This window comes from Phoxinus phoxinus, assembly GCF_949152265.1.
Source record: "Phoxinus phoxinus genome assembly, chromosome: 15".
Lineage (NCBI taxonomy): Eukaryota > Metazoa > Chordata > Actinopteri > Cypriniformes > Leuciscidae > Phoxinus > Phoxinus phoxinus.
Window position 1 is genome coordinate 27,194,971 of NC_136890.1, and position 16,270 is coordinate 27,211,240.

A 16,270-nucleotide genomic window follows, 5' to 3' on the forward strand; every position below is an offset into this window, starting at 1 on the left:
AAAACGTTGCTGTCGGATAATAGATGTTCCAACTTCTTCTCTCCCATCACTGAGCGAGAGGCGCGACGAGGAAACTATACGTACCTTTACAAAACTACTCAAGGACAGTTCATCACCACTGCATTGTTTCCTGTCTGTGGCTCCAACACCTACTTACCTACTAAAAGCCTCTCTCTTAACATTATGGCACGATTCCCGACACGTTCGTACGCTAAGTATATCTTCTGTAAGTCACACTTTCGTAAGGTTGGTCTGGACCATTCTTAGCTTTGCCTTATCACTGTTGCAGGTCTATACGAATATAATTCTGAAGTTTTAATACACCCAGACAGTATTCAGTTACGCTAATTCAAGTGTTTTCATGCAAAGAATAAAATTGTCATTACACTGATTGTTGTTAGATTTTTAATTATATTATTATTATTATTAATTTAATTAGAAAGCATAGGCTACTGTCAGTTAAGTCCTATTCAGACGCTAATATTGTTTCTCATGGGCTTGAATGGTTTTTTAAAATGAGTTTTTTCTCACTCGACCCGCGTAAAAATCCCTGGCCAAATTAGTACCTACTGTTTTTTGACAAACAGGTTGTGTGGTAATTTAATTGCCGTCTGAATCCACATCTCTGAGTTTACAAGAAGAGATTCAAAATCCACTTTTTAAACCCTTTTTGATCACTGCCGAGCACCATACTTAAGATGTACACTTTTAATACTAAAATGCTGGAAAGTATTTAAAAGAACAATATTTCATCGCAGCTCCACCTCAGCGAACAAAAATGGGAAAGAGAAGAAAGCACGTACAAATTTGAAATGGATATTGTGGCAGCAATATATGATACAATTAAAAAATATGTAGGCTAGGCTATTATAGGCAATTATAGTTTGGATTATTTTTTATAATATCCCATGAGTTCAATAAATGCAATTTCAACTATTTCTGAAGTGCTTCTTTTATAAAGAACACCGCTTTCTCACATAAACAGCCCCTGCACGAGAGAATAATTGATTCTCGTCAATCTCGAGCCATCGATATCAACAAATTCAGCACCATCAACGGACAGCACCAGGTAACGTCGCACGTAAGAAGGTATATCTTAAGCAGCTTCCTATGGTATAGTTCGGGGAACACACTTAGGAACATAAACAACTTTGGTAAGATATATCTTTCGAGTCTTCTTAGCACGCTAAGAGTGAGCGTTATCGGGGAACCGGGCCCTGACCGTTATCAGTTTGTAGCAGTAAATGAAGAGATGTCTTATCGATCACAAGTTCAGTATGACGTCCCACAAGGCTCAGTACTAGGACCACTGCTGTTCACTCTGTACATGCTACCATTAGGAGATAGCATTAGGAAACATGGAATTAGCTTTCACTGTTATGCCGACGATACTCAGCAGTATATTTCTACGAAACCTACCAATTCACAAAATTAACGGAAGGCATAACTGATATAAAAACTGGATGACTAGTAATTTCTTATTACTAAATTCAGAAAAAACAGAGATTCTAATTATTGGACAAAAACCTTCCACACTTAATAACCTAGAGTACTGTCTAACACTTGATGGCTGCTCTGTTAAGTCTTCGTCGTCGGTTAGGAACCTGGGTGTGCTCTTTGATACCAATCTTTCATTTGAAATTCAAGTGTCTAGTATCTGTAAAACCACATTTTCCATCTTAAAAATATATCTAAATTACGCTATATGCTTTCATTGACAAATGCGGAACAATTAGTTAATGCGTTCAAGACCTCAAGGCTAGATTATTGTAATGCTCTACTGGGTGGTTGCCCTGCACGCTTTACAAAAAAAATACAGCTAGTTCAAAACGCAGCAGCTCGAGTTCTTACCAGAACCAGGAAGTATGACCATATTAGCCCTGTTCTGTCAACACTGCATTGGCTCCCTATTAAACATCGTATACATTTTAAAATATTGCTGATTACTTACAAAGCACTAAATGGTTTAGCTCCACAGTACTTGAGCGAGCTCTTAACGCATTATAGTCCTTCACGTCTATTGCGATCTCAAAATTCCGGCCAGTTAATAATACCTAGAATATCAAAATCGACTGCTGGTGGTAGATCCTTTTCCTATTTAGCACCAAAACTCTGGAACAGTCTTCCTAACATTGTCTGGGAAGCAGACACACTCTGTCAGTTCAAAGCTAGATTAAAGACACATCTCTTTGACCTAGCATTCACATAATGCTTTATAGACTTCTATAACTCAATGTTAGGCTGCATAGATTAGGTCATCCTGAACTGGGAACACTTCCCTTAAATCCTGATGTACTCGTTACATCATAAGAAGAATGGCATCTACGCTAATTTTAGTGTCTTTGTTTATCCCGAGGTTTTCCCGCAGCCTGCTGGATCCAGATCTGACGAAGGACCTTCGCCTGGACCCGATGTCAACGCAGTGCTGAAGTGCCAACTACCCTCTCCCTATGGAGGATCCCTTTACCACTCTACAGATAAAGAGTTGTGGAAATTTCGCGCATCTCCCCCGTATAGTGATAAAATAAAATTCTGTATCAAATTTATAGGCAGGACAAGTAGTTTAAGGCTTGGTTTGTAGAGAATTACAAACATGTGCACATATATTCAAACACACATAACTATAGAATTAATTCTTGATGCGCACGTGAGCGCCATTAGCGTTTCTCACAGGTTCGCGTTTAAAGTCTGTTTAGAGAGAACGGTGTCGTCTTAGCGGCCCTTAATTTAATAACAAATTATCCTTTCAACGGAAGTGAATCAATCAAAACTTTAGCTGGAAAGTAACATTATTCAAGAACCACTATAAAGCCAAAACAATCTGTTACCTTAAATTATACGTTTATCTCTGTAAAGCAGCTTTGAAACAATCTACATTGTTAAAAGCGCTATATAAATGAAGATGACTTGACTTGACTTGACCAACCTTCCGAATGTATGACTTACAGAAGGTATACTTAACTAAGAACGTTTCAAGAAACACGTATTAACGATAAGGTACAGCTTAAGGTTTAACTCAAGAACGACGTAACGCTAAGGTTTCGGAAAACGCAGTCTTGGATAATTTATTTGATCGGTTGCATAGATTTAGGGAAAATCACAATTTATTTACAATGATGGCAGGAAAAATTCAAAAGATCTAAAGATGGCAATTAAAATTGTATGAAATATCACTATTTAAAAGGTTAAAAACTATTTACATCTTAAATTTAATATTAATATTCATTTAGTATTAACTTGATCATTTATGTCCTTGTAAACAGGCAAATGGTCAAATGTGTGTATTATAGACCTCATAACCCATGATGTCCCTTTAAACCATGATTGTATTATGACCTTATAAACCTGTGAAATTTCTGTAGCACGTATTCTCGATGATGTACATTATATTCTAAATATGAAGTCGGATGTATCTTATTAATCAAAAAATGAATCATTTTGCATAACTGTATTGATGCCTTGATGCTGGGAAAGGCGTGTCCTTGTAAACCATGGTTAATCCTAACTGTCCTCATAAGTACTATATGCCAGTCTGTGTGTGTGTGTGTGTGTGTGTCCACAATCCATGATGCACTGCATATACCGTATTTACATGTTAGAAACATTGGCTCCTGATAAACAAATACCCAGCAATGGCGATGAAATACAATGTGCACTGTAAAAATTTAAACACAATACAGTATACAGGCCAAAGAGTGAAGAACTCCAATAAATGACAGGCAGGATGAACGAGACAAACAGACATAAGTATTTATTTCTCGGTTGCTCTTGCTCCAACACAAACCCCAGTATATAGTGGTCAACGTTGTCTTACTGTACAACACATTCACACAAAATCAAGCCTTCACATCTGACATCATTCACTCCCTAATAATCCAATTCAAATGCAACAGGGTAAAAAGTGCATCGGTTAAGACCAGGGTCCTACTGAGAACAGAGTTCAGACAAGAAGAAGAACTGGTTACAAAAAGAGTACGGCACGGTTCTTACAAGCAAAGCCTGGAAGTAACTCGTTTGCTTAAAAACAAAACAAAAAAACATTCATTCTGAAATAAAGATGTTAATACATACAGTTTAATAATAAAAACTAACTAGGTATATACATATGCATATATGCATCCATATGCATACACAGTTTTATATGTAAGAATCACATTCACAAATACACGCACTTGAGATCGGATTCTGGAGACGTGTGGTCCTTGTTAGTTACAGCGAGCATGTTCTTGCACATGTGAAACCAGGAGCTGGACTAGAAATGGAGAAAGCACCACAAAGAGCTGGCAGCCCAAGAACAAGCAGTTTTTTGGGCATAGAGGATCAGATAGACCCCTATATGCTTTTAGTTTCCATACAGAGGCCTGTAATTAAGGCAGAGATGATGGGTTGGTGTTCATAGGTCCTCGCTGGCATTTCCTCCGCTTGTTTTATATGGTGTTGGGTCCCCCTGCTGGCCAGATGCAGATCTGCACCGGGCTCCTTCCATCCAGCAGACTATGCCAAGGGGGCGGGGCCAGTGGTGGATGTGTGGGGACTGTTGCGTTGGCTACTGTAGCACCATGCTTCCTTTACTCTGAATGGTCATGCTTTAGAGATTCATATCATGGTTAACATGGAATGCATCAATGAAGAAACGTAGTCAAAAGAGAAACGGACACACAAACAAGACGTACGTAGTTGAGATAAGTGGTTAAACCTATTTAAGGGATCGATTTGTCAGCACGGAATGAGGAACGAAAGGCTGTGGATCATGCAGGTGCATGTTATGATGAACATGAAATGACGGTACAGGCAAAACATTCCCCTGAATATGTTAGTGCCAGGCAACGACTCTCTTTAGGTTCTCCAATATCCCTGGAATGTCTGCTGCAATAGAATGATGTTAATGGCCATGACAAACAGCATGCACACATGCAACCTTGCCCCAACACAATCTCGGTCTTAAAATCTCCCCACCGCCCCACTAACAGACCCACAGCAGTGAGTCCCGTCCACCAAACACCACAGAACCCCACTCATCCAATCAGGAACCTGTAGCCACAGAGAGAAAACAGAGGACAGAGTCACTGACAGCTCCACCGACAACAAAGATTGACCAGCGAGAGAAAAAAGATAGAGGGCGCTAGTGAGCCAGCCAAACTGAGTGCTGCTCTGAAGTTACACATTGTTCTTGTATGATTTTTATTATATCCCAAATTAAAAACGAGAAGAGGAGCCCTCGCAGACAGAGTTGAAGTGAAACAGGTTTGGCGCTATGATGAGGGGAAATTTAGCTGCAAGGACAGAACACTTCGAAGAAAGCTGGAAGAACTGGAAACTGCATGAACTGAAAGATCAGATGTACATCAATGTATCCTCACACTGAATAGAACTGTAGTTAATGATTGGACTGTAGTAACAACGCAGAGATGCACCGAGTAAAGTGTACTTAAGATTCAACGTATAAAAACACATAAATCTTAACAATTAAGAGCTGATTAAAGTTTGACAAGTTCTCTCACGGATATAATGAGGAACTCATCTCTCAGACAAACAGACATTTGAAAAGGAGCCTATGCATTTTGTTCAGTTTCGCTCCAATGATAAAAAACTGATTAAAAACACTTATTAAAATGGAATAAAAAGCAATGGAAATCTCTACAAGTCTGCAGATTGATCCGCTGCAGCAGTCGCAGTGTAGAGGAAATACAGTCACTTTCCACAGTGTGAGTGTGTTTGTCCTTGGGCTCACACAGTGAACAAAAGCATATGGCAGTCAGCCGAGCTGCACTTGATGAGTCACGCACTCCCCCGTGTATGATGTCATAGCTAGGTGGTGATGCCGTGGGTGATGTCATATGTAGGTGACCGCACCTTTGCTGTTTTTCTCCAGTGTGATCTCCACGTAGGACGTGGGGACGTAGCCCTCCACTCCGCTATTGTTCCGAACCCGCGTCCATCCGTCTCCTTTATCTTCCTCGATGACGTACAGCACCTCGTTCTCGTTCATAACCAACGTGCCTTCGTTAGAGCCTGAGGGAAAAAACACATTTTAATACCTTAACCAGTGTTCTGGAATGAGGAGGCAAAGTCAAATGTAAATTCATGTCCATAGCGTAAATCTTTATGTTAAAGTGATTTATTTAGTAAAAATCTGTCATTTTGTTGTATAGTAACTCCTGTGGACAGAATTGGTTGGTGAAACTGTTTTTATGGATCTTTATACTCGACATTATGCCACAATGTTGTCAACAGCGCTCAACTCGTCCTAAACGAGGGACATTTAAAGCAAGCTGTTTTTGTACCATCAAAAGAGTAGAGAGCTTTGCAGTGTCCGATGGCTGGGAGAGGATCGTCATCGTCAAACTCGTCATCGAATTCGTGAGGGTCTGGCTGTGGTGGAGACCGATGCTCCTGACTGTGATCATCTGTGTAACTGCCTTCAGGGCTGAAGAGGAGAAAAACAACAGACATGCATCAAAGTAGCCTTTATGTTCAGAGGCAGCGGTGTGACGTGTGGATGCACAACGCACTGATGAAATGATGCTTTGGCATCTTTTGTTTTCAACTAAAGTGTTGCATAATGGGAAGCTGCTGTTGCACTGATACTAGTTGTTTATCTTTTGGTTTACATACATCATGATTTAAATAAAAATAAAATAATAATATGAGTTAAATACTTTTTTTTTAAACAAAATGTGTGCTCACTAAAGCTGTATTTATTTGATCAAAAATACAGAAAACTGTAATATTGTGAAATATTATTACAATTTAAAATAACTCTGTTTGAATATATTTTAAAGTGTAATTTATTCCGATGATGGCGAAGCTGAATTTTCAGCATTATTAAGTATTAAGCATCATCATAAGTCTTCAGGGTCACATGATCCTTCAGAAATCAATGTTGAAAACAGTGCAGCTTAATATTTCAGGATTCTGTGATGAATAGAGTTTAAAGGAACATAATGTATTTGCTAGTTTTAATATTGTAAACATATTTACTGTCTCTTTTATATTTATTGTGCCTTTGCTGAATAAAAGTATTAATTTCTTTTAGAAAAGTGTTTACTGACCTCAAACTTTTGAACAGTAGGGTATATTGCTCAGAAAATAGACATTACCACACTGTAATTTAATATATATTTTTCCATGTCGGGATATTATGATCCCATCGACCTCTTTAAATCGCTGCTGTGCCTTTCCACTCGTTTAGATCTAGAAAAATCGTGTAGAACAGCAAGAACAGCTCAATAACTCTTCTACGAGTGCGTTTACAAACGGTTCAGGCACTCATTAAAGGGACGACTGTATACAAGATATAGACATTATATATTATAGTCTGTCTATGTTGAGAATGCAGATAATGTAATCAGGAAATCCAGACCTCTCTCTGCCGTGGGGTGTGTGGTGGTTCACATCCGCACTGGGCCGCCGCTCAACACGGGATCCATGCTTCCCTTCAACCTCTGCCAGCCAACTCTGAGATGAAGAGAGACAGGTGAAGAGTGATTCATGTCCAAAGAAATGCTCATTTTCAATCACTTCACGTGATGCAGCATCCGCATTATGTCCATTCCTCCACAAGATGGCGGTGGCACACAGAGCTGCTCAGCTGTTACATCTCAAATTTATCCAGATGTACATTCCCGGAGGCTGTGCTTCCTTATAAGACTGCAACAATAAGTCATTCCTCTGGGAACGTTACCTCATTTTTATGGATCTCAGAGCGGAGTTTCTCCATGTTGCATATGGTCTCTGAAATCTTGGGCTGGAGACTTCCAGGATCTCCCATCTGAGGATTCTTCTCATAGACATCTTTCATTTTGTTAAGAGCATCTCTGTGACAAGGACAATTATGTTTTTGAGATATTATTCTCTAGCTATTTAATAGGTTTTAAATCGTTTAAGCTGTTATCATGCATCGATGGAACAAACAGAAAATAATCAATAATAGCTATTAAATAAATACAATTCAAATAAATTAATATTATTATGCTAAATTAAAACAAATTTCCAGCATTAGGTTTTTAGTATGTAATAAAATTCTGGTCTTTCTGTTCATGTGAAGAAATTAGGAAAAAGAAAGTGAGCAGCATGCTTTATAATCTACCTTTGGTCCATTTCTTTCTGTAGTTCTTTGTTTAGCTCATCGACCCTCTGTTGAAGTTTTTTGCGTCTCTGTTCAGGGGGAAGATGGCTGAGATCCTCTAGTGTTGGCGCCTGTACAAATATAGGTTATTCCAGACACGGTTGCAGTGCACATGGTACATTCCAATTTTTGCAATTCATCTGAAAGTTTATAAACATTTTAGCCACACTATAAGAAAGACATCTTAAAGCTGTACAGCATGAGGAAGGAGGGGGTTTCAATGCAGTCATAGCATCCTAGAACTAAACACTCAAGTCTATTTTCAAACTTCATATCTATACTACAGCAGTCCAAAACACACATCACTTACCGGCAGCTTTATAGACCACTGAGGTTAAGGTTAGGTCACGCCATTTCAAAAAGAAACAAAGACAACAAATCGCTCATCAACATCAGTCGATCGAATGCATTTTGACTGATGACTTTAGTCACGTTCACACAGAACGGCACCATCAGGATAAACCAGGTCTTAATCCAGGTCTGACTTACTGCAGTTCCAGCGCACTTCATGTTAGTTTAACATGTTAATACCACAAAAGAGACATTTTGGAAGTCTGGTTAAAAACCTGAAACCACAACCTCATCTTTGTTTTCAACATTTCCATTTAAGCTAGGTTCTAAAAGTAGAAGCTAAAAGAAGAACAGGTACTGTAATAAAGTGCATTTGGTTTTCGAATCAGTTATTCTGAACTACTAGGAAAAGGTAATCAATTATTATGGCAGTCGGCCGAGTATTAAGAGTTGCCACCACAACAGATTATTTACCTAATGACAACAATCCAAAATGCATCTATAGTAACTTGGAAAATTTGCAAACATTTAGTTGGTTTGTTGCACAATGATGTACCAGGCCAAGAAAATGTTAAGGAAACAAAGATGACGCTTGTGAGATTTCAGAATAGTTGTATCCGGATAGTTAAAAAGACGTTCACAAATGTTAAACCTTGGCAAAAATCTCCTTGCGTCCTCATCAAACTGTATGCGAGCGGTCATCGTTCGCTCTGCTGTTTACAAAAGGATGGACTTGAACTCTTTGGAGATAATTGTAAATGACTTTGATGGGCATTTTTCTACAAAGAGATTTACAGCTGGATGTTAAACATTTTTGGTAAACATAATCAGTTTGGTATTTATCCAAAAAAGCTTTGTTCAGGATTTAAAAGATCTTCAAAGGAGAAACCGTAAATCTCCCAGACTATACTCATGTATATTCAGAGAAAAAACCCTATTATTTGTAAATGTATTCCCTGTGTTTTCCTTCTCATGTCTGCTTTACGGCGTGTTCACAATGACAGCGATTTACAGATTTCTTACAGTAATTACAAGTTATCAATTTTCAATAAGAGAAATGAGCCACAGCAATCATCTCAATGTAAAAAAAGTTTAGTTGCACACAAAGCAACTTGTAACATCGATGTCAGTGTGAACATTTACCGAAAAGAGCTTCTGAGCTGTATTAAGTAATATAGTCACCTTCCTAAAATAATTGCCTAAGTCCTTTTCATTTTCAAATGACTATAGGAAATTATTTTAAATTATTTTAGGAAGGTGACGATTATGCAAACTTGTGCTTTTAAAAATAAAGAAAGAAGAAAAAGAAAAGAAAGAAAAAAACACCCACCACTTCCACCACCGTGTTTTACTGCTTTACACAACAAATCAAACTTAGAAAAAAAATATGGCACAGCTCTTTGGACCCAGATAAAGCCTTATTCCTTCGCTCAAAACAATTGTATTTCGCTGTTTCCTCGCGTGCAGGAATTAGCTAAACCTTGGGTGAGAGAAACCGGCCCAAGCAAGCGGCAAGCGCTAATGTCAGAATCACGGCAAACCCACACACACCAGGGCGACTCTTACCCCTCTTTTCACAGTTCGGAAGGATGGAATCTTAGATTTTGGATTTCTCGCTTCAGATAGATGGTTAGCCTTTCGCTCTTTTGAGAATTTAGGAGGCTGGATATGGCCAGAGGCAATACTTGGGCGGGAAGGAGGAGGGTTGGATGGGGGAAGCTGGGACAACAAACATTTAAGGTGAACTAATAACCAAACACAAACAAACGAAAACGCAAATCTGTAATCCCTAGTCAAATGACTGACTGAATGAAGTCTAGCTTGTTCAATGTAGCTTTATAAGCAAGTGTTAACTTTCATTACAATGAGGGTTTTTTTTAAAAACAAGAACTGGTTTCAAGGGAAGAAAAAAATGTGAAGTAATGGTTTTAAAAAAGACAAAAAGGTCAGGAAGATTTTGTAGGTACTGACAGCATAGGTCTGAAAGCAGAAGTTAAAGTTTTACCTAGCCATATGATCCTTTACGGTTCACACAAGCCAAAGCAGAGCGCCTGACGGTCATGTGGGCTTTTAATTTATCACCTATTCTTGCAAATGAGCTTTACAATGGAACAGAAGTTGCTGAACAATGAAAATACCTTGGGTTTCTTCCCAAAAAGCCAGAGTTTGTTTTTGGTCCTGCTAATCGCGTGTTTGGGGTCCGGTTTGCTTCCCTCTGTTTTGGGGGTCCCGATGGTGCTATCTGATCCTGTCCGCTGGATGTTCTGACTGAAGTCCTCAAAAGGGAAATCAACCGGGGGTTCAAACCCCGACTTGAACGACTCCACTACAATCCCAGAATCCTGTGGGACGACAACAATATGCTTAGCATGCTTGATATGCTTTATTTAGAGCCAAGTGCAAGTATAATACACTACCTTTAAAAAGTTTTTTTTAAAGAAATTAATACTTTTATTCCGCAAGGGTGCATTAAATTAATCAGAAGTGACAGTAAAGACATTTATAAAGTAGCAAAATATTTATATTTTAAATAAATGGTCTTCTTTTGATCTTTCTATTCATTAAAGAATCCTGAAAAAATTATCAAAAAATGTTTCCAAAAATATATAAGCAGCATAACCGTTTTCAACATTGATAATAATAATAATAATAATAATAAATGTTTTTTGGGAACCAAATAAGCAAATTATTCTGAAGGATCATGTGATAAAGAAGACCGGAGTAATGATGCTGAAAATAAAGCAAGAACAAATATATACATTTTAGAGTCTTCAAATAGAAAAGAGTTGTTTTACAGCATTTTGAACAAATAAATGTCGCCTCGGGGACCATAAGATACTTCTTTCAGAAACATAAATCTTACAAGAGTACATTTCAATTAAACGAAAGAAACACATTTTCTTGAACTCTGTCACCAACATAACATATCTCTTTCTCGACTACTACTAAACCTTTATTTATTTGCCCTCTAGAACATCTATTCTCAACTCAGTTCCTTAGCTAACCTTAGAAACAGTAACGCGAGCATAATGGTGTAAGCTCATGTGTGTTCTTTTCAGCGACTGAGCCAGAAACCTTCTGGTTAACAAAACAAAACTGCGTGATAAGGCCATTATATGAAGGACCAGTGAGTACTTAAGTGTTTGTAAACTAGGCACAAGGAAAGATGGTTAGCTGGTCTGGGATGACTGTGTTTGACCAGGGTGTGGTAGCATTACAAAAGAGCTCTGGCTTCAAGTCACCCGTTTAACAGCCTCTATGAGGCTCTCTTGACCTCAGGATTCGAGCAGAGGGCATTAGGAAATCCCAAAACAACGTAAGCAAGCCCATAAATAAAACCGTAAAAAGAATCAGGTCATAAATCAGACCCGAATGGTTCGTCATTGGGTAGGTCAAGTACTGACCATCAGGAAAGCAGGAAAAACAAGAGTGGCATGGTGTTATGTGGCAAGAGTGGCATGGTGTTACAAAGAAACTGATCATTTCTGAGTCTGAGGATATGAACAGCTCTGAGCAGAATCTTCAAGCTGCCACCTTGAAATGACAGTAATTCGTCAAAAGCAGAATTGTTCCAAGAATAAAGAAAGAGTTGTGCATAAATTAGTTGGTCTTCAATCCTAAATTATTTAAGAGATCTGGGGGGGTCTCCTAACCTAGCAAGGATTTGCTAAATAGTTTTATTATTTATTTTATTATATAGTTTTACATGTACAGATTGTTATATGTTCAACATGAGCAACTAGATCTGGTCAGAAAGTCGGTAGGGCCATTAACTTAAATTGATTCACACACACTTGAGCACACTGCACATATAGTTGTTCATAAATAATAGAGATTCTCTCGAAAATGAAAGTTACGATGGAAAACTTGCACAAAAAAATGGATAGTGGGAGGCTGGAAGTGTCAGTATATAAGAAGACTTAGGCTACACTAAAAGTTACTTTTAGCTTATTTATATAAAAAGCTCCAAGGTATTACTTTTTTGCTAAGAACGGTTTGACTCCAAGTTAAAGCATTTCTTGGAAGTTCTGTACACATTTTGTTCAAAGTTTGGGGTCAGTAAGTTTCACGTCATATTTCAAGTTTCAGCATATGTATTAAAATGTATCAAAAGTGACACAACTTTTACACTGTTACAAAATATTTCTATTTCAAAATATATGCGGTTCTTTTGAAATTTCAAAGAATCCTGAGAGAAAAGTATCACTTTTTCCACAAAAAATATTAAACGGTACAACTATTAAACATTGATATTAATAATAAAAGTTTCTTGAGCAGGATATCAGCATATTAGAATGATTTTTGAAGGATCATGTGATACTAAAGAAGACTGGAGTAATGATGCTGAAAATTCAGCTTTGCCATCACAGGAAAAAAAAAAAAAAAAAAAAAAAAAACACATTTTAAAGGTGATCTATTTTGTTCGAAGTTAACAAAATTTAAATAACGAGAAGTGCTGAAAAGAGAACTGAAGGATTTGAAATGTTGTAAAAGCGACACAGAGATGGTGTTTTATTACTCACCAGGCGAGTAAGGTATTTTAATGAACAGATAAATTGCCATATGTAGCTCTCTAACAGTTCAGAGAGTTCATTGTACAGCATTATCTATTGTGAAGGTTCATATTCATCCGCAGTCGCGCAGAGCTGTAGCACAACCAAAACAATGTTCTGCCACAAAATGCATGCAGTTTTGTTTAACTGCTAGAAAGCAAAAAAGTTATAAAGTGCGCCTTTAAATTGTAATAAATAAAAAATTCACATATTGCTGCTTTTACTGATTATAAAGGCAGCCTTAGTGAGCAAACCCCAACCTTTTAAATGAGTCCAGGACAGAAAAAGAAAGAGAGGGAGACTAAATGGGGCAGATAAAAATATAATCAGCGGTTGCGGTGCCACACGCGACCTTTTCATAAGCATCAGCACTGGCGACAGCACTAAGAAAACAAGCGACTTAAGATTCTCTCATCCTCCCATGCTCCCAATCATCCACTCCCTCACTTCCTCCCGCCTACTCGCCGTCTCCAATACTCCCTTCTTTCTATCAGTGTAGTGGACTGGAGCTATCATCAAGAGCATAGGTACAAAATGACATCAGGGAGAAGTACTTTACATTTGAGTAAACCTTGACTTCATAACGGAGCGTAATAAGTTACTTGAACCAAGGGATGAAGGGTGCTAATCAAAGCATGTTAGATGTTCAGAAGTTTAGAGTCAGAAAGATTTGTTGTTTGTTTTTGAAAGAAGTCTCTAGTGCGCACCAAGGCTGCATTTATTTGATCAGAAACACAATAAAATCAGTAATATTATGAAAATATTTTAACAATAAAAAACAACTGTTTACTATTTTAAAAATGTAATTCATTCTTTTGATTGCAAACCTGAATTTTCAGCATCATTCCTCCAGTCTTCAGTGTCACATGATCCTTAAGAAATCATTCTAATATGCCGATTTGTGGTTTAAAAAAAACATTTCTTATTAACACTGTTGAAAACATTGTTGTGCTGCTTAATGTTTGGAAAACCATGATACTTTGTCAAATGTCTCTATGGTAACTTGATTCCAAACTTTTGAACTTTTATATACTGCTAATATTTCATAATATAATTTATAGATGTTTTACCAGTACTCAATTCCTTTTTGTATGGCTCTCAAAAGTCTTAAGAGTGCTTCAGCACTTACCCTACGCTCATCCACATTTTTAGCAGCGGTCACCATGCCCTCCAGGCATTTTGAGACAATGGGAATGACTCTTCGTTCCACCTCGGCAAAACTCCGGTACGTCTCCCCAAGCTTGACCGTCCGCCGTTCATCCATGTCCTGCAGATTCTACAAGCACATGAACACAGACGTTACAGAACTACATAAACAAAACTACAAAGAGACGTTTTGATTTATTAGATCTTTTTTGTGGATGGTCACAACCCATATACAGTCTATTACAGTGCTTTATTTGTTAACTAAAAAGACAAATAAATAAACTGTCTGCACACTTAGATCCTTAAAGCAAATTTAATCGCCAAGCTTTCGGTCAAATGACCATCGTCAGGGCAGTGCAGACAGTTTATTTATTATTTTTTTGAGATTTTCAGTCTTGTTTGTCTGGCACCTTGGTGATCGTGAGTGCGGCGGTGTAACTCCTTCAAAACATTAACTAAAAAGACAACCATTAAGGGAGGAGTTCACACAGAAAGCATTTTTGCTGTTATAAACACGAGGCGCAGGTCAGTAGATTGAATAAAAGCACTCTTACTCAAAAAGCACTTTACTCAAATTGAGTAAAGATGTCCGTCTAGTGAATGTTTACATAGAAAAACTATAGAAAAGTAGCAAAGTCGAATGGTAAAGCCGGTTAAGAATAGTTTTTGTTAATAGAAATAAAGCTGAAATAAAATATAAATGTTACATGAAAACTCAAACTATAAAGAAAATTTGAAATTGCATCTAACTGGAATAAAATAAGTTTAAGTTCTAAAACTAAAACAAAAATAAATTCTAGCTAAATAGACAAAATTCGATTTTCTTTTAAATTCTATTAATTTTTTTTATAAAAAGCCCATAAAATTAAACTGAAAAAAGAAAACTGAAAATAAAAAAGTCAAAGCTAATTCACAATATTAATTAATACTATAATAGTATACATAAATAAGACTAAAACACTAGCACTACTTATTGTTCAGCGAGTATAATCTTTATAGCTTTAGACTTCAAGAACTCACTAAAACATTTAATTAAAATATCAGAAACTAAAGATCGGGGACATCATCACCTTGAATATTTGAGGGATGGCCACGTTGAAATGTTTCCACTGTTCAGCGTTGAAGTTCTGCAACTGGGCTGCATACTCGTTCTTGCTCTCCTCCGCCATGTGTTGTCTCAGATACAGCTGGGACTTTGCCTAAGACAGAATGAATGGTCATCTGTATTACTAATACTTCAGGAATACAGCTCAGTCTTAGGCCAGAAACTGCATTCAAGTGCTATTTTACAACGCTTTTACAAAATGGTTCAGACAACGCTCAGTCAATAATTATAAGAATGTAGTGTATATCAGGATCACAGAAACTACCTTTTCCACCTCTGACTTCGTGGCGTTGATGTCATTGTCTAGCCTGTCGTAGACCATTTGTGATTTTTCTGCCTCTTTGCATTCCCGTTCAAACTTCTTTTTACTCTGTGAAATCCATACGGAAAAGGAGACACACATGTTGATGGGCTGTCAAAACAGGCATGAAACATTTCCTGCATTGCTATGTGAGTATTAGCAATCCTTCCTGCATAAAAACTGTCAGGATTTGATCTAGCAGCAACATAAATACAGATAATCTTACAAACAAACATCCAAAACAGTACGGAGAGTGAGAGCGATAATGAAATTTGTGTAACGGCTTCCAGAGCATCTGTGTTTCATTTCGTGACAGTGCAAGAAAGAGGAATACCTATGTTATTACGACATGGTCATTCTCAACGCCAGATTCAGCTGTTGCTGGCCTTAAGCTGCAGCAACCTAAAAGCTGCACAAATACTCTATGAGACGCACTGACAGACAGGAAACGTACAGGATGCAGGAATGCAGTGCAGGGTATGAATTGGAGCGAGAGGGAGAATGGAAAGAAAGAGCTTGAGAAGATGAACGCGGCGCAGGAAGGTTTCCATCTGTGCGCTGCCAACAGTCTTTGTCACTTCTTCTGTTTTGTACTTGCACATAAACACACACAGTCATCTGGATCTGTATAAATCTGGACCCCAGGTCACAGCTGGAGGAGAGGTTGTGAATCGGTCACTCGCACTCAGACACAACTGTGCAACTAGCAGTACAAACACAATCAATCTTAAATAGGGCTGATGCTA

At 37.8% G+C, this 16,270-nt stretch overlaps 1 protein-coding gene across 6 annotated transcripts in view; it reads right to left on the reverse strand.

The window, feature by feature from the left end:
* Positions 1-3,575: 3,575 nt before the first annotated feature.
* Positions 3,576-16,270, reverse strand: part of fnbp1l (formin binding protein 1-like) — a 45,124-nt gene continuing 32,429 nt past the window's right edge. The window contains exons 6-17 of one of the 6 annotated variants that reach the window (XM_079638769.1): positions 15,489-15,593; positions 15,189-15,317; positions 14,102-14,248; positions 10,558-10,761; positions 9,986-10,138; positions 8,439-8,456; positions 8,090-8,199; positions 7,685-7,817; positions 7,364-7,458; positions 6,285-6,427; positions 5,854-6,012; positions 3,579-5,031 (exon numbers count right to left, since the gene is read on the reverse strand). In XM_079638769.1, the coding sequence (XP_079494895.1) occupies positions 5,024-5,031; positions 5,854-6,012; positions 6,285-6,427; positions 7,364-7,458; positions 7,685-7,817; positions 8,090-8,199; positions 8,439-8,456; positions 9,986-10,138; positions 10,558-10,761; positions 14,102-14,248; positions 15,189-15,317; positions 15,489-15,593 (1,404 nt within the window). In that variant the 3' untranslated portion in view covers positions 3,579-5,023. Of the gene's footprint in view, positions 6,013-6,284; positions 6,428-7,363; positions 7,459-7,684; positions 7,818-8,089; positions 8,200-8,438; positions 8,457-9,985; positions 10,139-10,557; positions 10,762-14,101; positions 14,249-15,188; positions 15,318-15,488; positions 15,594-16,270 lie in introns of all 6 variants that reach the window. The other 5 variants (XM_079638768.1, XM_079638771.1, XM_079638770.1 and 2 more) reach the window with 5 other exon arrangements.